Raw genomic sequence first — 23735 nt, 5'->3', positions numbered from 1 at the left:
ATGGATACTTCCTCAGCTCCTCCATTGGTCAAAATGTTTTCATACAATAATTTAATTCAGAAACACATTTACGAAGCAGCAGTAATCAATTTTAATTAGTTGATTTTTTTTTTTCATTCGCATAAAATTAATGTACTGACATCGATCTCCTTTGTTCTTTAATGCAGTGCCTCTTTCCTGTAATTTGAAGCTTTGTTTTTTATTTTTTTCCCCCCTTTCTGTATCAGTCAATGATGACAGTCTGTGACGAGTAGCTCCGTGAGCCCCTCAGGACGCCGCTAAAGCATTCGCCATCAAGCTTCTAGCGCTCAAATCTGCCTCCAAAAGCCTCTGAATGGGACATAAAACACCAACTTTTCAATAAAGAAGCAACCTGCATAACAAGGCACCTGCTTGCTGATATAAATCTACCGTATTTTCTGGATTATTAGTCGCACTTTTTTTCATAGTTTGTCAGGGGTGCGACTTGTATTCCGGAGCGACTTATATGTTAAATAAATACATTATTACAGAATCTCACATGTTCGTTATTTTCACACTGACAACCACAAGGGGGCACTCTAGGCGTGTGTACCTGAGGAACGAGTTCCTTTAGCGACGCAGAAGAAGAAGCGGTGCTTCGTCTATGGAGTTAGACTTGATTGTTTGTAAACTTGCTCGGATGTTCTTTATGCTATAGTTATCTGAATAACTGTTAATATGTTACGTTAACAAAGCAGACGCGTACTCAGTTCGTTCTGGATCATGTAGCTGAATTTGTTACGTTACGTTACGTTAGCATACCCTAACCCTATTGCTAATCCATTATTATTTTAAATTGCCTTTCAAGATTAAATGTTCTTGGTCTCAGATTTTATCAAATAAAATTTCCCCCAAAATGCAACTTATAGTCCAGTGCGACTATTTTTCTTCTTTATTATGCAATTTTGGCTAGTGCGACTTTAACTCCGGAGTGACATATAGTCTAGAAAATACGGTAAATGAAATTGTATTCAATCTATACCAGCTAAATAAAATAAAACTCTGATTGTGCATTAATTTTTAGCCAGATATATAGAAATATGGCATTTTTGACCTGAAGAGCCAGAGTTGTTCTAATTTGTGTGAAAAGTTGTACTTCTATCACTTCTTCGTAAAGCCGTGTGATGGTCCTTCCATCATCGGGGCCCCACAAGCCTCTCACATTCAATTAGTTGATTGAGGCAAAGCAGAAGCGGCAGCGGCGGTAAACAACGTGGCGCTTGTGTCCGAGCGACACGCCGCAGAAGCTGTGTTGATGTCAGAAGAGGAGCCGCCTCCGTCAGCAGCAACCTCCGGTGACAAGCCTATCCTCCTCTGGAGATCCACACTGCTCGCTTCGCCGGGACAGCACGTGCGCACGCACACTTACGTGCTGGGTGAAGTTGGCATCAGTTGCGTGTGCGGCTCTTTTCAGCTTGCCAAACTAATAAAAAAGGCGCAGCGATGCAACTCGAGGTGTCTTTTTATTGATCAAACTCTTTCTTGAGTGCAGATTTGTAGGCTTACACGGCCGATCCAACACATTGTGACATTCCAGTGACATAATCGCGGGTCAACTCGTCTACAGTCAATGGGTTCGACGTGCTAATCGTGTGTCTTGGATCAGCGATTTCACGGTCTTCAAAGGGGGCCAGGAATTGGTGGCGTGACCCCTCTGTGCAGGGTGACACCTCTTTCCCCCCGGAGTGCACCAGAGAAAAGGCCAGGAGAAGGTTCGTATGTGGGGAGAGGTGTGTCAAAGTCTGCAGGCAGAGCAAGAAGCCAGGGAAGATTAACATCGCCATCTACTGGCCGACGCTGGAACAGGTGGCTGCTGCTTTACCCTTGCAGCCTTGTCTTTCACCGAGACCTGTCAGAAATATTTAGACACACTTGCCAAGACAATGGGCCACACATCCAGAGCAGCAGAGAGGTCCGAATGAAATCACCGTCAAAACCAGGGAGGAAACTTGAGGCAGTAGTTTTGGTGAAAGAGAACAGGCAGAGTCTGTTCCTGATCACGCTAAGTGACAGAGAAAAATGTTGGCTAATTCTGCCTTTCTGGAGGCTCCGCTGCCAGTAAGAATTCAACTGTGAGGGGAGGACGAGCAGAAAAAGAGCGCGGCGCTGACAGCATCAGAACACAACACTCAGCAGGGTCACAGAAGTAGCAGTTCTCTTCCTTCTCATTTACTCCCAAGACAGAGAATATACAAACGCGACAGCTCGTCAGATCCGATGATGATTCCTCGTTTCAACCTTCCAGAGCCCCCCCCCCCCCCACACACACACACACACGCCCGACTTCCCCGGTAAAGTGACTAAAGGGTGCCCAACATTTGGTGTAGACGGACCATAAAACACTCCGGAGGTGGGACAGAATTCAGAATTTGCCTGATGTGCGACTTTAACTCAAACCATCACGCACAGGCGCCTCACACGGGAAGACAGTGGTCACATTTACGCATCGCGACCCATCTGAACTCTGAGGAACTCAAGAGGTGACAGAAAAAAACAGTGAGAGGTGACCTGTCCACGTAGAGAGGGGGGATGGGGGGGGAACAGCCCGCAGTGAGCTACTGTAATGTGGCGCTAGCGTCTTAGAGCAAACGGGCTGAGTTGGCAGACGCGCACCTGTTCTGACATTTTCCGTCGACCTTGACACGGAAAACACATGACGACACACGACTCTCTTAGGTTCGGACTATTTGACAAACCTTCTTCACGCTGACTGCTTCTCATCCCCATGATACTGAAAAGTACTTTACACAGGATGTGAGGAGGGAAAGACAGGTGACAAGTCATACAGTGACAGTAAGTGACGTAAACAACTGTTGTGATGCATGATTCACCAAACTTTTTAGAAAGAAAAGCCCCTCTTTGGTCAATCAACCCTCATCTGCAGCTGCAGCTTAAACGGCTGGGGCTTTTTTTTTGTCAGCGATCCAGGCAGAAATCTTTGAAACAGACACAGATTAACAAGAAACCGACTTCATGTCGACGGCCTTCGTTTACTGCAGTCATGATGTGGGTTATAGTAACAAACAACATGCACAAGGTGCTGGATAACTGTCAGGTGTGTGTGTTGCCACGGTGACATTCATGACATGCAGTTTACTGTATCATCATAAGAAAAATGATGCATTCGAAAGCAAAATTCCAGGCTGGGAGATTTTAACACACAAACACACACACACACACACACACACACACACACACACATACACACACACACACACACAGCCTGTGTTCCACATCTAAAGTTGGGCTAATTGGACTGAAACAGTTTGATTTAAGAGCGACTGTTGCCAGTTGTCAGATAAATTATCTCCATTTCTGTCACTTTCATTCGACTCAAGAGAGCAGCAACGCTATCTCCAGTTTAGCAGATTCTCCTGATAAAGCCACAATCTCGGGGTGCCACACACACAGAGACCATTAGCGCTCTGCTTTCATTATTTTTAATCAAACCTCGAAAACTGACACATATTAATTAATATCCATTAACGCTTTTTGCCCCTCTCCCAGAGAAGACACCGAGGGGGAACAGAAGCAATTAACTTACCCAAATAATCAAAAAATAGTTCCCGATATCCCTGATAAATGTCATGTGAGGACCCGTCTATATGTAAGAAGTGTAATATATTCCTGCTGTCATATTCCATTAAACTGCTATTACAGGCCTGCTAGAACTATTAGTCACTACATTATTAATAACATTAATGTATTTACATTTTTGGTGTACAAGCCTGCTTTCATCCGATAATTTATGAACCCAACTCAGATATGTTATAATGTTTTCCATCTAGGCTCTTTTGTGTTGGTTATTGATTGCGAAAACAGTCAGAATTCAAGTTAAATTCCCCCTCTGCCACCAACCCCACCCCCATAACGTATTGGAGTGAGCCGTGTACATTAAAGGACTGGAATAAAGTGCATTTACATCTGATGCATAACTTCATAATTTACACAAGAACATTTATTAGAGGTGACAAACGAGCGTTTGGTACAGTCGTGCTTTCCCACAATGCAGCATTCATTCAATCCATATAAATTACAGTGGGGCTGGGGGGTGCGAGAGCAGATTATTTTATTATTTTTGCATGTATGACTCTATAGGGGGTTGCTAAGACAAACAGGGAATTAGTTGATTAGGCCAAGTGTGGTAAATAAAGAAAGAAATATGAGATTATGGGGCGAACCAATCAAATTTTAGCCCCCTTTAAACGCTCAGCTTTAATTTAAATAACTGAAACATGCAGATTGGAGCGGAAGAGCGTTCCATCTGCGTGACAGCGACCGCCACAAAACGAGTGAAATCCAGGCCCTCTTCACGTCTCACACCAACACATGAAGCTACTGAAGCGCTGTTGTAACGACTGTCTAGCCTTAGCTGGAGCTAATATTATTCAATTAAATGAAACTTGCCTAAAAGGCAGTATTATATTACATAATTAGGCAGGGCAGCATTTTCAGAAGTGTACTTACAAATGCGCTGAGGGAATCGCGGCATTTGAACAAATATCTGGCGCTGTAGGGGAGCGTGCCGACAAATTAACAGCTAATAACTTACTGGGAAGCCAGATAAAAAGGGAAAACGCCATCCCCAAAGTGTCAATTACGCACAGTTTTTTCCTCTGATTCCCACACTTGTAAAAACAGCGCACGCCGAAAAGCCAGGCGTGCTAGGACGCCACCTTGTTCCTCCCTTTTGTTTTAATTGGGGTTGTTTTACATGCAGGATGCAGACAGACAGACAGACAGACAGACAGACAGACAGACAGACAGACAGACAGACAGACAGACAGACAGACAGACAGACAGACAGAGACAGACAGACAGACAGACAGACAGACAGACAGACAGACAGACAGACAGACAGACAGACAGACAGACAGACAGACAGACAGACAGACAGACAGACAGACAGACAGACCGGGGTGCAGGCAGACGGGGAAATGAAGGATTCAATCAAATTTACGTTCATTAAAATCAGAGGACAGCACCAAAATGAGAAAGATGCTGACGAATCAGAGGGTCTGAGTACCTGAATTACCATAGTCATTTACTTATTACAGCCAGGATGCTTCCTGTCAATCACCAGCCATCACAGGCTCCCATTTGCGGCGGAAAGCCGGCGTAATTGCTCCTCATACTAATCAACACAACTTGTGTAATTATGCCTTGAAAGTGACATTGGAGGCTGAGAGCGATGTGAGCGGTCTTGACAGCGGCGGCGGCGCGGATTCACCGGGAGAATTCCAGCCTCGCCGCGAGGAGACGAGCCACTTTCAGACCAAGTTACTCACTCCAGCAGTTACGGCCGTAAACACGGAGAAAAGAGGATAAATCAGGCTGAAGTAATTACAGAGCCGGGGGGGTTGGGGGGGGGGGGGGGGGGGCAATAAGGCTACTTTCCCTGGTATATTGACGCAAAACGACTGTGCTGCAATTAAACCCGCGTCGTATTTCTGCGATTTCCACGTGACAGTTGGCTAAACTGCTGGAGAATAAGCCTCAGTGTTTATGTTAATACACCCAGACAGAGAAGGCTGGGGGGGGGGGGGGGGGGGGGGGGGTTTCCTTTGAGCTCTCTGGCATCGGTGCGTTCTTTACATCAAACTACTTCCGCCGCTCCTCGGAGCAACAGCGAAGCACAGGAACCGTATTCCCCGGATGCATCTGTTCACACTGCAGCGCAGCCTGCAAGGTCACGGCAGGGTCAAACTACTGTGGCAAATCAACGCAGAGGGGTCGCCGCAGCAGGCTCCGCCCACATAAACCCTGCGTGCTGCTGACATGCAGGGACAGCAGTTTCTTCCCCCGACGTCACTGCCAATCGGGAGATGATGCGTTCACTCGCACAATTTACGGCTTGTAAAAAAAAACAAAAAAAAAAAAAACAACTGTTCAAACAAGAGGAAAGATAAATACACGTGCACTACAGTCAGAAGCCGTGCGTGAGGACTGTTGTGGCACAAGATGAGAAACAGCGTTCCAGCCATGACACAGAAAAGAGCACGTTTACAGGAAAAGAGTGCGGGGTTCACCCGTCGCGCTCCACTCATGAGTCAAAAAGTGTGACCCGCTCTCAAACAAGAAGTCCCAGCCTGTAGCTGGAAACTCATCCTGCCCCCCCCCCCCTCCCTCCCCACGCCTGAGCCAGCACCGGCAGGACCTGGAAGATGTGCTGCGAGCGTGCACGATAAATCTGACGTGAAATCATAATCATAAAAGCAATTAGCTGACCCTGCGCCACTCGTCCTTGGACATGACAGTGAGAATTCATACGGAGTCCTCTGAGGAGGCTCGCAGTCGGGGTGGGGGGGGGTGGGGGGGGGGGGGTGGGAGAAAGTGCAACACAGCAACAATAAAACGCAGGGCCCTTCCTGTATCATTAACCACTGAAACAAACAGCACGGCTCCTCCAACTTCACCACGACCACTGAAACGAGCTGCAGATGGAAACCGAGCGCTCTGCGTCTGACGCCGCGTCACCGCCGCATCCTGCGCCGCCCGCCGCCGCGTCCGGACGCCGGCGCGATGAGACCGAATGTGAGGGAAGCTGCCTTCCTCCTGACAGCCGTGCGCCATGTTTACGGCCGTTGCGGTGCCTCGCGGAAATCTATTGACTGTGAAATGGCAGGTGATCGGATTTATTCTATTATCTCCCTGGGGGGGTGGGGTTCCCCCTCGCACGCGCACGCGCACACACACACACACACACACACACACACACACACACACACACACACACACACACACACACACACACACACACACACACACTTTCTACCCATCACTTCCTACCTGGTAATTACAGCCAGGCTGAACTAGTGGCTGCCACCTAGTGACCGTCTTTTCCAATAATCATGAAATATCTCTCCGGCTCGCGCCCCCACCCGGACCATAACTCTCCTTTACTGCAGACAGCTCCAATAAAGGATTACAATTACAATTAAAGTAATGAGCAAAGAGGAAAAAGGGAAAATCTCAGAGAAGGTTCCCCTGACTGGCTAAATGGCAGCCCAGTTTCCCGACAGAACGGCGTTACTACGGCCGACTCATTACCGCCGCTCGTTTCTTGCTCGGCACCACTAATTAATTTGGAGCATGTTGAAACCTGGAGTCCTCAAAAATTAAAATAATGGCCTTAAAAGTGATAAATGGGAGGGGAAGTGAAAGAGGAATAATCAAATAGGACAGTGAGTTCTTGTTATTGTTTTTTTTTTTTTTTTTCCTATGGTGGGGGCGAAATCACGATTATATCCCCAGAAGTTCTTGGGGGGAAACTCTGGTCGGATTTTCCACTAAAATCAGTCACTTAATGATCAATATTCACCCGGAGCAGGCGGTCTGATCAGACCAGAGGACCCTCTCAGAGAAGCTCCCCTCCCTCATTAATGGGCCGTCTTCATAATACTGGAGTTAATGAACTAGAAACGACGATTAGCAACTGGATTTTTTCATTTCTCCAATCATCTTTTTAAAGACTTCCCGGGAGTCTTTAGTCTTGTTGTGCCTGCAGCAGGACCACACGGATTAACGAGGGACTGGACCGTCCAGACCGGTTGGTACATGTTCCGTCCTGTGACCCGTCTGGACCTCAGGTGGCTTTAAAGAGGCCGATCTTTGCGAATGGCTTCCTTTCCAGTACAGTGGGGAACAGAGAGGAATTCCTGTCTTCCTGGGTCACAACTGTGCTCCATTTGTGCTCCTCCCACGCAGCAAATAATCCTGTTCCACACACACGAGGAGCATCTGTCCTCCTGACGCCGGGGTCACTGGGGGCTACAGGTCTCAGGGAGAACTTGAAAAGAATCTATACCCACCGACGAGGGCGGGTGGGAGCGGCGGCCTCGCTCGGATCATTTCCGACCTGCAGCTCCTGCCCGCCCCGCCTTCCCCGGGTAGTTTGATAGCTGCTGGAGAGGGGCTACGGAAATTTGGAGACTGCTGAGCCAAAACAGATCACTTCAAAGCAGCTTATTTAACGCTCGCTAAATTTTTCATCATAGTCGCTTAATATCCTGGGGAAGGGGGAGCGTTTGAAGTTGCCGTGAGACCGGGGACCTTCTTCTTACCGTTCCTTCGCCCCCCCTCCCATTCCCAACCTCCCCGTGTACATAAACCCCCGCATCTAAACACAAACGCACGCTCGCTGCTACACATGTAGCATCCGCCGATATGGAGGACGAACGGGGGCATTTCTGAGAATTAGCAGGACGAGGGGCCGGTTTCCTTGTTGCCAGGCGCTACCCCACCCTCCATACACACACACACACACACACACACACACACACACACACACACACACACAGGAAAAAAAGGGGGGAAAAACTTTCTGTTGATGCCAAGCGATGGATAATAAACAAGCAATTTCAAGAATGAGATGGTTTTAAATGGCCTGATGTTTGTGTAACAACAACAATAATAATAATAATAATAATAATAATAATAATAATAATAATAATAATAATAGTAGTGTTGGGGGGGGTGAAGGTAATGAGGACAGAATGATTGGAGGAGATGGAGGATGAGTGCCGAGTGTCACTGCAGGGAAAAAGCTCAAAACCAGGGAGACGTCGGCAAGTGAGTGGAAGGTGGGGTGGGGGGGTTGGCAGCAGTGAGTGGAAGGTGGGGTGGGGGGGTTAGAGACAAAGACAAAAGAGCGTCAGGGTGAGAGTGGGCAGAGTACAGCGCCAGGGGCAACGGCAGTGGCTGCCAGCAACTGGTCCACCAGTCAGCCCCCGCTGCTGGCTTTTTCTTTTATTATCTCTCTAAAACTGTGACTGCAGGTCTAGACCAGCCCCCCCCCCCCCGTGGCAAAGATGGTGGCGCAGGCCGTGGCGCTGACCCCTGAGCTGGACCCCGCTGCCACAGAGGAGAGCCCCACGCTCTGCAGTGTGCCAGGCCGCCTGCTGATCTGGGCGAGGTGAGTCAGAATCTGTTAACGTGACTGGTGTCCCCGTCCTGACACAGCGGCCTGGCTGACGCGCACGTGGATGTTACACAAACGTGTGTGCGCGCCCGCCCGCTCTCCCCTCACAGCCCTGCCAGCGCTCCCGTTCCTCTCAACCAGATAAAATCCTTTCAGACACAAATTTCAATTATTCACCTCATCCAAATAATGCCATGTGACAAGAATTATCCCTACTGTAATAATCCACTTAACTGGGAAAGAGCAGCTCATCAAAAACAGAAAGGAGGGGGAAAAAAAGAGGTTGGGAGTGTGTGGTGGTGTGTGTGTGTGAGTGGGGGGGGGGGGGGGACTTGTCAACCAGTCTTGAATCAGGACCCTCGTAACGAGAATTTCTTCCCTTTCGGAGGAGGCCTCCTTCGCAGAGTGCGCCGGGATGACGAAATTGAAGTAAATTGAAAGAAAGCCTGGGAGAACGCTCCCCCAATCAATAACCCCAGGATTAAATTAGCCCTGGCATGCAGGGATGATGGGGGGAGGATGAAGAGTGAATGGTGGTGAATGACATTGAGACATGTAGGCGGAGCGGAGCGCCCCCCCCCCCCTCTCGTCGGGACGCGTGTCCATACAAGGACAGCGGGTGCACCTGGGAACGGGCGTATCCCATCAACCAGGCTGGACGCGAGCGGGGTGCCGTCAGCGGCGACAAAAGGTGTTGCGCAATAACAAGGAGCCGCCGTTTACTGTACGGAAACATTTGGCGGCGGCGTGCTGGAGGACGGCGATGACGGCGCACGTCGGACGCATGGAAGCCCAAAACCTTCTGACTCCGACTGCATGAGAATGGGCTAAACTGGAGATTACAAAGCTCTGTGGTGAGCGATTTATGGGAAATATGATTAAAGCAATCCTGAGCCACTGAGATCGTAGGGAAGTGGGGGGGGGGGCCTTTAAACTTTATTTTAATCTCTAAAGACAATGATTGTTAAACACACACTCATTATAATCTTGGGAGAGGCCGGTGCGGTGCAGAAATGCCTACCTGCTAATTGAAAGCCTTTAATACTTGATCTCAGGAGAGACGAGCGATTAGTCGGGGAAAAAGGCGTTTGTGGGTGAAGGCAAACATCTAAAAGTCGCCAGATTCTAATTGAAATGATTCATATTTGATGATGACAGCGGTTGGCGTACGAGCAAAGAAGCCGCCCGACTAAAACAGGCGACGTTCGGGAAAAGTTTCAGGTCACAACAGCGAAAAGATGCCAATCAGCCAGGGTTCAGCATCAAACGCATGTGAAAACAGGTGTGTTTTTATTGTGGATCTGTCCTTTAAACCACCAATATGATATTGTCGGTGTGTAACACTTTGTCATCTGTGTGATTGAAGGCTCACCAGGGCTTCTCTCGGGGGCGCCATCACGTCATCTCCTGTCCCAACACCAGCCTGAAAGCACAAGCGCTTATGTTAGAGCGCCACCTAGTGGCGGAGCCTGGTAACGCGTCTTCAGCTACATTTAGCGTAGCAGAGAAAATCTGATTTTAAATCACTCGAGTCATACGATTTAATGGAACTGGAAATACTGGTTAGTTAACAGTGGGGTCGATGGAACCGGGCATGAAAACGTGCTCATCTGTGCATCATGAACGACTTTAGACTGCTTGTCTTTTTGCACCGTTAACTTCGGTCATTAACGTGCACGTGCACGTGCAGGTCATCAGAATGACAAATCAAGTAAATTGGTCAGTTCGTGTTATCAGCCAAAGTCTTCACTTGCACTCAACCTTTATCTTTTGGTTTTCTCTGGGAGAATAATAGCTTAATTGGGCTCCTACTAATACCAGGCTAACAGTTGTGCTTGCAGAGAGGCGCTGTTATTACAGCAACTGCCTTACATTTGAGATCATTTCAACACTTTTCTTGTAAAGATCACTTCCCCCAAATTAAACACCGTGTTACTAAAGTGCTTTGTGCGAGCTTGTTCGGCTAACAGTGACCTTTCCGAATCTTACCAACGCCTACATTAAACAAACCAGACAAGGCTACATTTAGCTGTCGTTGATAGGTGTGGACGAGAATATTTCTGACATCGTCGTGTGGATTAAATGATACTTTGCAGCCCCGTGTCGGCCTGTCAACACAAGCAGACCTCAAGAGCAACTTTTGAAGCGTTGCAGGTGCTAGCTAGCGCGCTATCAAACATGCTAACTTTAGTTGCGGGAATGGTGCTAAAACTATGAGCCATAACACAGCGCCGAATCTTTTCGAGATATGCACACATCATATGCGTTAATACGTTGCTTGTGAGCAGCACAAATACATAGCATGTATTGCGTATATGTAACTTAGACCTGTGGTGGTACTTCGGGGTTGTCGGTGGATGCCATCTTCATATATTCCTTGAAAATCGAACGAACAACGCTCGATTATTGTTGTCTGATGAGAAACTATTTTTTTCCTGATTTAATTATCGACAATCTCCTAAAACAAGCATATGGATACATATAATGTTTTGTGTCTGTATTTTAAGCAAAAGCAACAGATTTTTGATTGCATGGGAACTATAGCTGAATCGGGTTGATAGAGTCTAAAGGAGTTTTGGAATCACATTCAGGCCATTTTAGCTTTGTTTTTTCGGGTTAACAAAAATGAGTGCGTAATAAAAACAGGAATTGTCTTTTTAGAGAGTGTTAATTGTGAGCTTTAGTAGTATCAGGGAATTTAGGAGTAAAGTGTGAGGGCTCGTTTTACCCAGGGGAGGGCGCTGCTCCTTCAAGTAAGCAAGAAAGTTCCTGCTAAACAGAGAAGAAGAAGAAGTAGAAGAAGGAAAACAGCGAAGAAGAACCCAGCTGGCGTGGAGGACAGCGCGGCGATAAATAGCACCAACTTCATCGCTCCTGGTAGAATAAAGATCCAAATACTAAAAACTCTTAGAATGGCGGACAAGAAACCGTGTCGGGTGTGTAATTTCACACGGCAGAAGTCTTACGGGGTGGCCGCCCCCTCCTTATATGACCTGAAAACAAAAGGTGAGTACTTTAACAGTTGTAAATCTTGCATAAAAGGCGATACAGTTTGATACAACAGTATCGGCCAAGTCTTAGAAGTCAACATTACTGGCTTAGTAGATTTACGTGTAAATCCTCTATAAAGTTATTCATCTTGCGTTTCTTTGTTTGTTTTTCAAAGATTTGATTGGTAAACGTGTGGTCGTATTTTAATTTTTGAATAATCGCTATGATGCAGTTTGCTGCGCCAGTGTAGCCTCAGTAGACCCATCATGAACCGAGGCTCTTGGAGCTTGTTCAGGTTCAGACTTGTTGTCTGACACGATCTGCCTGCTGCTTCAGAACTGGCTGCTCTGCTCATTCCTGGGATACTTTCAACAAGGCGTTGTCCTCTGGGTGCCATGAAATACACAAGAAAACCGTGTTAAATAATAACGTTAATTATTAATGTTAAATATTTAACATTAGCCAATATTTAGCTGTGCTGATTGTTTTCTCTCAATCCAGTGTATCATCGACATAAAGCCAATCGTTTTAAAAGCTGACAATGGTCCTTGTCCCTCTGACAACAGTGATCTGTGTGTCAAATAGCGACTGCGGTGATGACAGAGGCTGAAGGTTGGACTAGATCAACCCTGAGATCTTCTACCTAGGTTGGACATGATCTGTTTGGTTAAAGACATCTAAAGTGTCTGCACAATACCACCTGAACTCATTTGCAAAATACAGAACTCTTTTAAATACTCTCTTTATATGTGACATAACAATATAGAGGTTGAGGGCAACAACAACAGGAAGTGGCGTTATTTCTGGATAATCTGACAGCTGTCTTTAAAGTGTTCCACGATACTGCCGATGATTGATTGCCATAGCAACCTAGAAACCACCCACACAGAACTGCGTGGGGAAAAAAGAGCATTAGCCAGAGCAGACGTGCTAAAGTCAAGGCAAATATCAACAGATTAGTCCACTGTTGCGGCATGAACCGGATTATTCTGGGTCATATCACCCGTCTTGTATTCAGCACCCTGTTGTTTTGACATCCCACAGCTGTCCTCCAAATGCCTCTGTCAGAGAACTGAGGTTGTCTCTTCTTCCCACAGGATCGGAGTTTCTGGGCTTCAGCGCCACTGATCCAGTAACAGTGGTGCTCGAGGACGACGGGACGATAGTGGCCGACGATGCCTACTTTCTGTGTTTGCCTCCGAACACAAAGTTCATGCTGTTGCACGAAAAAGAGACGTGGGCCCCAGTGCGCAGGAGTAAGTGTGAACATCTGTGCCACATTCCTTCTGCTCGGCCTTGCAGATTTGATCTAATAGACCTTTTCTGGCCAGTGGATGGCGGAACAGCCTGGATGGCCCGGGACTCTGTGATTGAGACCGATGCTGTGGACTTCTCTGGAGGTGTTAATGCTCCTTGGTGGTTCCTGACTCAGCAGCTGAAGAATGATCTCGCCAGCATCATCCTCATGTCTGAAGAAGACTTACAGGTAGTTTAACCTTAGGCTTGAGAAAAAATGAGAAACTACTGGTTCCTGTGTGGGTCAAAACCTCTGGGTATTAATATTGTGTTGCAGATGTTAGTGGATGTTCCACACCAACAGCTAGCCTCTGCAATGGGGTTCCAGGAGAAGAAGGCGCAGGACCTTCAGGAGACACTGCAGAGGGTTTTGGACCGACGAGATGAAGAGAGACAGTCCAAAGAGTTGCTTCAGCTCTACCTTAACGCTGTGGCTAAAGAGAAAGAACAGGCCAAGACCAGCCAAGCACGTATGGCTCTAACCCTATATGCTTTTTGGGTTTTTTTCGACATTATATCCTAACGACAGGTACTATTTTAGACCTTTCATGAAAAGAAATCCTGCAGGAAGAAGTAATCGTTGATTGCGTTGGCTGCACATCTGTCTTTGAGACACTAGGTGGAGCCGTTGGTACTGTTAAAACCAAACATCAAACCAGTCATTCTCACACATCAGGGCCCGTAGATCTGACAGAGGTCGACGCCGCTACAGGATTCATGTCCAGGACGCTGATGGTCCTGAAAGGCAAAACCAACCCAGAGACCAGACTGTCCACCATGGATCTCCAGGTAGTGCCCTCAAACTCTTCCTAAATCCTGATGCTGATTTTCCTGGAACACAGAGGACTCTTTTCTGCACTTTTTAGGTTTCAAACGCACTATTTTGCATTTACCTAATGACGCAGGCTCCAGCGTCTGCCTGTTGTCACTGCTCCCGATCTCTCTAACACAACACGTGTGTGTGCCAGCCTCTAGCAAGTCTAATCAGCAGTCGCATGACTGATGGAGCAATTACGCAAAAGCGCAGGTCCTGGCACAACAGAAGTGAGACAGTTAGAATGTATCGAAATGAGGAGAAGGCTTTCGTAAGGCTTGGTTTGCTTCACACGAGCAAAACATGAAGAGTCCAGTCAAACGCAAACAACAAACACTAAAGACTGCGTCACTTTGGCGCGGTTAACTTCCATTTTGGCATTATCGCCTCCACAGAGAGGCTGTCTGACTCGGTTGCATTCATTATCTAAAAATAAGTGGCCGTAACAGTGTTTGAGACGCAGCCTCTGCCGTGTGTGTCCAGATGATAGTGAGCAGAGGGGTGGAGGCGATGGCGGAGGTCCTGGGCTGGGACAATACGAGGACGTCGGCTCTGCTGCAGGCCTGCGAAGCCGAGCTGACCGGACGTCTGCAGCAGGTTCAGGCCGTGCAATCCATCAGAAGCAGCACGTAGCCGGACAGCAGACAGCGGGTGATGTGGGGAGCAGAGAGGAGGCGCAACACCAGCCCGAGGCAGCAGTTTGGCCGAGGACGCTTCACCTGAGGAGAGGCTGATAAGAATTCCCACCACCCGCCTCGGCGGATGGGGCTTATTATTATCATTATATGAGAACCCATGAATGTTAATGATGTTGACATTTGCATCATTTTGTAGAGAAATGTAGACGCTCTTCCCTGGAGAGGAGGCAGGCTGATTTGCACAAGGCGCATGTGTATCAAAGATACATTTGAGCATCGACTTTCTGCTGCCACCTGATGTTAGCCGTGCTTTGGAGGAAAAAAAATCAAAGCTCTAGATGGACAGCTTGGAATGCACGCCTCCTATTGGCTGAAAATGAGCTGGCTAACGGCTAAAAAGCTGGCCTGAAAATCCAACATATGCAACATTCAATCTTCCATCTTATTACTTTTAGCTACGGCTACGCTAGCCTCCTCCACTAATCCATCTACTACGGAGTCTTGCTGGCTCAAACTTCATGTTTAGTAGATCTTAGAGAGCTACCAAATTGGAGCCCTCTGGTAACCCTCCCTTTCCTGTGTTCATCCTGCTGCCTGCAACACTGACAGGAGACAATATAAAGTGCACTGCTGTGTGTTTTCAACGCTAATGCTGATGTCTGGCTAAGAAATACACAAGGACTAAAGAGGAAACCCTGCGCTACTCCAGATCCAGCTTGTGTTTCCCAGTGACAATATAAACGACCACAGATCTGTTTTTTAATCTGTTTAAACGAGCTTTGGTTTTTCTATACATTATATATAACCCGTTTGTTTGAAACCATGTCATCCAGTCACTTCTCATGTGACTAAATCATATATACGGTACAAACGCATTCACACATGTACGGCTGACTGCGCTAGTCAATAGTACCAAAGGTTTTGTCTCATGCTACATAGGCGTCACGTTGGGTTTTTATATTTAAATACAGTCAAAGGTTTGCTGAGACAAACTGATTTAGTCCCATTTGGCGTGAATAAGTGCACTATTTGACTGGCAATTTATCACTCGGGCCATAAAAATGAGACATTATCTCACCTCACGTCTGCAAGCCTGAGCGATCACGCCGGCGACGACTCCGCGGGCAAGAACGACACTTTCAATTGTGATTCACGCGGGACCGATATTTGTGGCTGCGAGCCCATTAAAGATCATGTAATATCTTGTGTTATGTACCAGTGGGCGATGTAAGGCGGAGTGTGACTCACAGGTTACGTGGACGACGGGTCCGTCACCCTCCGTCCTCTCGTTGTTTGTCTCATGAATAATGAAGACCAATTATGGTGATTTTATATTATGGGACCGAGTGAAAGGGAGGCTCTGCTGACTCTGGTGATCCACGGAGGCTGCGGCACACGTGGCTCCACCACAGCGACCCGTCGCCTCCTGTGTAGCTGTCACATGACGCACATGTGAGCTCCCCAGATCACATTCCTCTTTGTGTTCCATTAGAAAAATGACCAGACGGCTTTAATACATTTTAGAGCGTTTTGAATTCAGGCTGGTTTGTATGCTGGAATAAACTCCTTTTTCTACTCCTCTTACTTGGTAATTATTTGCATATTAACACACAGATTTGTGGCGTTCTGTCCAATTCTCCGAAGTGAGTATTTACATAAGCCCTATTAAACATATATTCAGATAGACGTTCTCTGCATCTGACGCAGAGATCCTCATAAAACAGCGATGGTGTTGGCTGCCAGAGTTCGCCCCACTGTTTATTAATGGGTATCATGGTGGGCGTAATTCCTGTGGAACTGGCTTCAGCTGGGATGAGCGCCCGGGAGCGAGGGGCCTCCAGGGGCCATCGATCGGGCAGACCCACGTCCCACCGTCCAGGTGGATTCCTGCTATGATTAACGGCCCAGGAGGCAAACGCCTCCTAAAAACAGGTAGTAAACTCACGCAGTTGGGTCACGTCTGCGGTGATGACACGGGTGGGTGCAGGAGCCTGTAAAGATGGGGTGGAAGCCTGGAGATTACAGACTTGATGCTGAGTGATTGACTTCAAGGATCCTTGTTTCTGTCAGAATTGGATTCTGTATCTAAGAAAATCAGGCCGATATGCAGCGTTGTGAGCTTTTTCGTGACCTGCTGTCATGCTGGTAATCCTTTATTTTTGATTGGCCCATAACCTCAGCAATCACTGACCTTTTAAATGATCAGTTTTGGTGCTTAATATAATTTTTAACAATAGAGAGATTCAACTTGTATCACTAACCAATAAAAACGGACTTTTTGAAGCCTGTCAAATATAATTATTCCCACCTAAGATGGCTAAAATCTCACACAGGTGTATGACATCATTGGAGTTTTGCCCCTTTTTAACACTCAGATCTTCAGCTTGGTGTGCAGAAAGAAGATTGTGGCAGCTTCTGAGTCTGTTCAGGGCTTTAAAATGATCACAGATTGATTTGCAATCCACTCTGGGGTCCAGGATGAGTCCACCGGCTACAGGTGGAGGTGGCTCCGACCACACATGCCCAAACCTCAGGAACGAGGCTGATCAGCTGGCCCAATAAATGGAACCAAACTGTCATTTTCACTGAAATGACGGGCTGAAACAATCCTCCTTTGTATCGGGCTGTAACTAATATCTGAAGCTGTTAAATTGTGGTGGGGCTTCCAGCCCTGGTGCTGTTGTACTGGATCTTCCATCCTTGGTTCCTGCCACTGGCGTCAGACGTGAACAGCACATGGACCTGGAAGCTCCCTGTGTTGATGCGAGCCGGCGGCACCGATCCACAGAAGGGCCCGTACTCCCGTCCAGGCGCTGAAACCTAGCGACAGTGGGAAGCATCCATTAAAAAGGGCGGCCCATTAAAATGCCTGACTGCTTTATGCCCGGGCAAACTCAAATCTGGGGAAACCGGGCGCGTTAATCAGCCGGCGTGACGGGTCGTTGACAAACCGCCTCCGAGGGCATGAGGGTGAATACATTGCTTGCACGCTTTCGTCATGTGACTGACCTTCAACACATCGTAGGGACACGGCACATCCGGGTGTCCCTCCACGTCGAAAGGCTCTAGGAAGGCCAAGGTTATCCTGAAGCCCTCCGGCAGGCGGATGGAGTAGTCGCACTGGCTCATGGGGGGGTACGAGCCTGGGTAGTCGGGGCTGGTCAGAACCCCAGAGGGCGAGGTCAACAGCTGGCCGCTGCACGGAACTGCACGGACACAGGTACCGTAGCATATTTGCTAGGTGCTAAAGACTGTGGTGACAATGCTAAAGTTCACGGCAGACGTTTCCCTGGCAACAAAAATTAGGTGATTGATTGAGATTTTTTTGTTGCCCAGGCAAATGTGCAGCTGTTACTGGCTAACTAAACTAAAAAATGGGTGTTGCAAAGAGGTTGAATACTTTAATCTATATAATTAGCACAAACGGGTGGCAGATAATCATTTTCACTTATTCGTTGCATGATTTGTTTTGCCACCACTTCACCTCTGGCGAAGAATAATCATTTAAGACGCAGTGAGGGCTAATTGTGATTAATTGCCCAGCCTCGGTGCATTATTAGTGTGACAGGCAGGTATCAATTTTTAATGCCATGGTGAGGCTGCTTCTCCCTCAGGAATCGACAGTAATTAACCTGGCCTTACAGCGACTGGCGGCATCGAATCTTTTCGCGCATTAATGTGCGAGAAGAAGCTGTGGCGCTCGTACAAGTGGCGATGGGACAAAGTTATAGGACGGCCTCGCCCGTGGGACATTGGCCTGACCAACAAGTGCTCACTTTTGTGGAAGGGCTAAAAGGAAAGATGTTCAATAACCACTGCGAGAGCGCTGGTATTAGATGTGTGGTTAGATTGTATGCTAATGTTAGCATACTAGCTACATTTACATTCACATAGTGATGAAATATTATATATTCAAGTTGCTCCCACTCCACTGTTGTTCTTTTATCTTTCTACAGAAGCCCAGAAAGGACAAAAAACATAAAATATTATTGACATTTATTAATGTCATCCCTCAGCTCACTTTAGAAGCTCAGTGGCAGCACGTGTTTCCTACGAAAAAACCCCTGGCATGGAAACGTCTGTAGAAAACTCGCTGGTCATCCGGAATGCCGATGACGTTTTGATCGCTCTGGATTTGGCAGCATTTTTGTTTATATTTTCAGGGGGTTTTTTGTACCTCGACAGATGTTGCGCAGCTAAAAGAGCTCAGAGCCAGATCCATGCAGCCGGTCAGCACTGATAGAAGCTGTTATTCATCATCATTCTCTGCTGGCCGGGGGCTTAACTGGAGTCCATTTATCCCGAGGACCAGCGTCCACCATCATTTATAGGGTTGATTGCTGCTCTCAGCTCTCACCTGTGCAGGATCTTCTGTCATGGTGGAGCAGGTAGCCTCGTCTGCACGTGCAGTAATATCCCCCGATGTAATTGTGGCATAAATGGTCGCACGCCCTCTCCCCATCGATCCCGGACACACACTCGTTAATGTCTGTTATGGAGCAAAAGGTTAGAGAGTCGAACACAATTTATAGTCTAGTGGGGAACTGCCAGAGAAAGAGAGGGAAGGGAGGAGCGCAGGAGCGGGGCTGACCAGAGGAATTTAACAAGTCATTTAAAGCCCAGCATGAGGTTAGAAACTGCTGATCACAAAAGAAAATGAAAGAGAAGTTTAGAAAGTCCATATTGGGGAAATGGTTTGCCTGGAGGATGGGGGGGGGGGGGGGGTCATCCACTGCAAAATTGAAACATTCAATTATTCATCTCCTTTAAACTAGTCAGTGCTCTATTAAATCCCAATAACCTTCATTTCATTGATGGGAAATCAACATCGTTATTATTAATAGCAGCTCTTCTCACGGCTCCTGTCCTTCCATCATCGGGGCCCCACAAGCCTCTCACATTCAATTAGTTGATTGAGGCAAAGCAGAAGCGGCAGCGGCGGTAAACAACGTGGCGCTTGTGTCCGAGCAACACGCCGCAGAAGCTGTGTTGATGTCAGAAGAGGAGCCGCCTCCGTCAGCAGCAACCTCCGGTGACAAGCCTATCCTCCTCTGGAGATCCACACTGCTGGCCTCAGAGACCCAGCACACGCACACACACACACACACACACACACACACACGCACACACACAATTTTCGCTGCCCCTCTGTAGCTTCTGCCTTAATTTAAGTGGAATGGTGCAGATGCAAATTGTAAGTGTAAGTGTTGACTCGGACTGAAGGATGCTGGTACGTGTTTGACAGACCGCAACTTTATCTTTTTTTTCCTACTCAGCTTCAAACCAAATAAATCTGGACAGTTGCCACTCGTCTTCCTCAGTGTTGAAATTCAGTGTTGCTGCTGAGATGAGAAAACGGAAGGAATCGCCGTTGACCTTTAAATGCCCTAAACACACTTCCTGATGGGTAAAATCTGTTGCCCCCTTTCGTCTCTGTTCAGTAATATAGTTACTGGGCCGCATCACAGAAATCCGATAACTAGGAGCAATCAGATCATCGTGATGGGGAGCTCTGTTGCATTTTAATGCACGTCAGAAATGCGATATTTCAAAAAAGCGCTAGCGTTAGCCGCGCTAACATGGGAGCAGCTGCGCTCTGTTGCCGTCCTCCACATATAAACATATGCATATATGTAAAGATTGCTGATTACAGATCCCTGACGTTGTCTGATATCACAGATGTCTGTTGACATGATGCCTTTTTTGTCATCTAAACGGGCCCAATGTTTCAGTTACGGAATCATGCTATATACAACTTTGGTTCCTTCCTGCTCAGTTTAAATGGCGCTGCGTCACCATGACCTCACGGTACAACATGATGACGATTTGGCCCCGACGTGGAGTCTTTACCCCCCTCTCAACTACCACGACTGGATTTGAAACTGACATTAATGAAGCTGCGTGTCCTTGCAGTTGAACCCTAAACTCCTTTTTTTCTCTTCTTTGGACCATTTCTCCACCGGCGCTCTCGTTCATTAAACGAATGTTCCCTCACGCGGGGGACAAGGGCTCCGTCTTCTGATATATGTCACTATTTACGCCCGTCTGGGGCTCCCTCAGCCTCATCTTCTGACACCTATTGTGGCGTAGTGTAAGCCACCAAAAATACATCTGGTGATGGCACCAGCTGTCAGCAGTGAGCGTTACCTTCTGCGCTGTAAAAGGCTTGGAAGCCTGTGAATCGGCCCTCATTAGAGTAGTCGCTCCTAAAGACCACTGACATGAGGTTCCCAGCTGTCAGGATGACCATGTTCCCCGGGGTGCTTTCAGAGTCCTTCTCTTCTTCGTCGCAGAATCGCAGGGTTTCGTTCCCCCCTGCCAAAACCTGCTTTGACAAGGTCAGAGGGCCGTTACCACGGACACCGGCGAGAACGAGGGGTTAGAAGGCTTCCCTCCTCTACCTGGACGTAGTCATATTCACAGCGGTTCGAGGGCTCCAGGCTGAAGTGGCCGAAGTAGAGTCTGATCCTGTGGCCTCCCGGGACGCTGATGTTCCACACGACGTGCTGGTCGTCAGGGTACGGCAAGGGGAAGTTGGGGGAGGTGAAGCTGCCGTACAGGCCCGTCACGTTCACGCCGTGCGTGACGCGGAGCAGCAGGAGCAGCACAAACGCACAACGGCCGCTGGGGCAAAAGTGCAGGCGTGAATGGGAGCGGATCTACGGAGCACATAAACACGACACCGCCACTCACCTGGTCATGTTAGCTTAGCCGCCGCCAGTGGAAAGATTCTGAGGGTCAGAGGGTGAATGAACCTGAACGCCTGATACAGGCTGTAAACAGACACATGACCGGCCTCTGCTGGTCACACACACTGCAAAGGTAAAAAAGAAAGAAAGAAGGAATTACCCTTGCGGTGACCGTTAGCAGTTATTCCAGCTCACTGGAGCTGTAGCCTCCTTCAGCTACTTAAGCAAACCTGAACGTGCATCGTAATGATGTAATGAAGTGACAAATGTGGAATTAAAACCAGCCCAACACAAAATGTTCTCCTCCGTTCTTTTGCGGAGGGGCAGTTTTAGACCTAAGTTATGGTATAACATGTGCATTTTTTAAAAACTCTATTCCAATTACACATCCCATTACGGACCTCGGGTTCTGGTCCGTAATGGGATGCCGTCAGGTTCCTGTTGCAGATGAACTGTTCAGCAGCGCAACATTCATCATTTTTAAAAGACTCGTTTAGAGGCAGAGCGCCACATCCAGCCGTCATTACAGCGCGACCCCTGACCCCCATCCACAAGTGTCTTTACGTAAGTCACTTAGCATCAAATTGCACGGCGGCTAACTGTCGGTGGTTTATGAGAAAGGTACAATAGCTTAACATGGCCAGTCCATTTGCTATAATTACGGTATCAGGACTAAAACAGGCAGCCGTCGGCCAGCAACACTCACGTCTGCGTGCAGAGAAATGCTTTCTAAAGCCAGACGTCGTCTTCATGCATTTTTAACCAGGGAATCGAACAGTGTTCATGCTGTCTGATCAAATGTGTTATTCATGAGTGAAAAGGCAACATTACTGTGAATAAGTAAGCATCTAATAACCGACCCATTTCCCCTAATGCTAAAACACTAATTGCTAGTATTCGCAGCTAATTACAATAATTCCGTATGGAAGCGTCATTTCTTTTTCTTTGCAAATGGCTGATGTGTTTATGGGTTTTAAACCTTTTATTCTGGTCAGCTGATTCCAAAGCCAAACTTGACCCAGCTGATGCGGCGTGCTCTCGGCCGTCACACATGACGTCAGCGCCGCGCATCATTTCGGGCCGTTTCGCGGCCCCTCCGGTGCAGATTACCCTCCGAGGAGCCTCGCGATTTTTCCGTAACGCTCCCTAATCTCAGGTTTTGGAGAACATTTCCACTTTAGGGCGAGTAGAGAGGAGGATTGCGAATATGAAAATATGTGGAATATCCAAACATGAACGGAGTTCCATCCATCCACCTTCCAGTTCTGCTCTTCCATCAGATTCGGGCTAGTTTGATAGTGCGTCTGGAGACCATTTCTCAGTATTAGTCGCACTTATTTCCATTATACACGCGGCTCGAAACCTGATAGGAACGGGCTGTTGCACGCACACTTGCGCTGTTTTCGGCGCTTCGTGTCAGTGCGTTTGAATGGCGGTGCTTCGGTTTTAGGCTCTAAATGTCTACGGATGGACGACAGCGAAAGGATGACGCCTCGTACCTGGTTCTTCCTTCCTATCTCAAGTGGAAGCGGTAATTACCCAGAATCATCTGCTCGCTGCATCATGGCTAAAGTTGTCCATAAAACGTGAGCAGAACATTGATGGTGGGTGGCGCGTGCACGTGCGTGAGTGTGGACCTCGCTAGGACCTCTACCCTGCTGCCTCCCCCATGGCTCAACAGGAAACTGGAGGATTTTCATCATCTGTAATCTAACTTTGTTAGAGCCAGCGTGAGATCTCTGGCCCATCGCGTCAGTCACTCCGAACGTCGCTCCACGTGCCGTCTGCACCCCTGACCCCCCCCGTGGACGAGCCCCCCGTCATTTGTTTTCCATTTCCATACCCGGTTGAACTCATTTATGGGCTCTTCATCGCACTTTGAGGATATTTATCAGCCCGCTTCCCTTGCACGCTGTTGCCCTCTTTGCACCCCGAGGTCAGACACGTCACGCTGTGAGGTCGTACCTGGAGGTGTGAACACCCTTCCCTTCTAAAGCTAGCCGCGGTCCGGAGGCTCTATTCAATCATTTTGATGGCAATAGAAGGAGAGAACACACTATTAACAGGCTAAATTGTAAATGTCAGGCGAGGAACGCTGGAAGCAATGTTACATTACAAAAAATAGCATCTACGATAGAAGCATATTATGATTTAATAATGAAAAGGAACCAAATATGAGAATAGATTTATCTGCACTGTTCTGCTCCTCTGGATTCGAGAAGTGAATGACGGAAAATGTCATCGCTGCTGGTGAATAATGAACACCTGCTTGACGGGCTGCCCGGGACGTGATCACACACGTGACCTTCGGCTGAAAAGACCCCTTTCAGGGCGCCCTCTAAAAATAGAGGATCCCCCCTCCCATG

The 23735-nt window shown here is 47.7% G+C and overlaps 3 protein-coding genes across 4 annotated transcripts in view; 1 reads left to right on the top strand and 2 right to left on the bottom strand.

Moving 5' to 3' along the window:
• Positions 1-11444, bottom strand: part of pex14 (peroxisomal biogenesis factor 14) — a 36553-nt gene extending 25109 nt beyond the window's left edge. The window contains exons 1-2 of the mRNA XM_011622001.2: positions 11270-11444; positions 10314-10364 (exon numbers count right to left, since the gene is read on the bottom strand). Coding sequence (XP_011620303.2) covers positions 10314-10364; positions 11270-11311 — 93 coding nt within the window. The 5' untranslated portion in view covers positions 11312-11444. The remainder of the gene's footprint in view (positions 1-10313; positions 10365-11269) is intronic.
• A 157-nt stretch (positions 11445-11601) lies between these two features.
• Positions 11602-16260, top strand: dffa (DNA fragmentation factor, alpha polypeptide). Its single transcript, XM_029833984.1, has 6 exons — positions 11602-11947; positions 13030-13188; positions 13264-13418; positions 13506-13698; positions 13905-14017; positions 14526-16260. The coding sequence occupies exons 1-6, from the start codon at positions 11854-11856 to the stop codon at positions 14673-14675; spliced, it is 864 nt and encodes a 287-aa protein (XP_029689844.1). The 5' UTR covers positions 11602-11853; the 3' UTR covers positions 14676-16260.
• A 633-nt stretch (positions 16261-16893) lies between these two features.
• Positions 16894-21474, bottom strand: masp2 (MBL associated serine protease 2). Of its 2 annotated transcripts, none has more exons than XM_029833983.1 (6): positions 21374-21474; positions 21082-21304; positions 20828-21008; positions 19038-19169; positions 17690-17886; positions 16894-17500 (listed from the first exon to the last, which is right to left on the bottom strand). In XM_029833983.1, the coding sequence occupies exons 1-6, from the start codon at positions 21379-21381 to the stop codon at positions 17327-17329; spliced, it is 915 nt and encodes a 304-aa protein (XP_029689843.1). In that variant the 5' UTR covers positions 21382-21474; the 3' UTR covers positions 16894-17326. The 2 variants fall into 2 exon arrangements, with proteins under 2 accessions (XP_029689843.1, XP_003963283.1); XM_003963234.3 differs by having other exon boundaries at positions 20828-21005.
• Positions 21475-23735: the final 2261 nt, after the last annotated feature.

Source organism: Takifugu rubripes, chromosome 3 (assembly GCF_901000725.2).
Source record: "Takifugu rubripes chromosome 3, fTakRub1.2, whole genome shotgun sequence".
NCBI classification, from domain to species: Eukaryota; Metazoa; Chordata; class Actinopteri; order Tetraodontiformes; family Tetraodontidae; genus Takifugu; species Takifugu rubripes.
The sequence above is the reverse complement of the archived record's forward strand: the minus strand, read 5'-3'. Positions and strand labels throughout refer to the sequence as shown.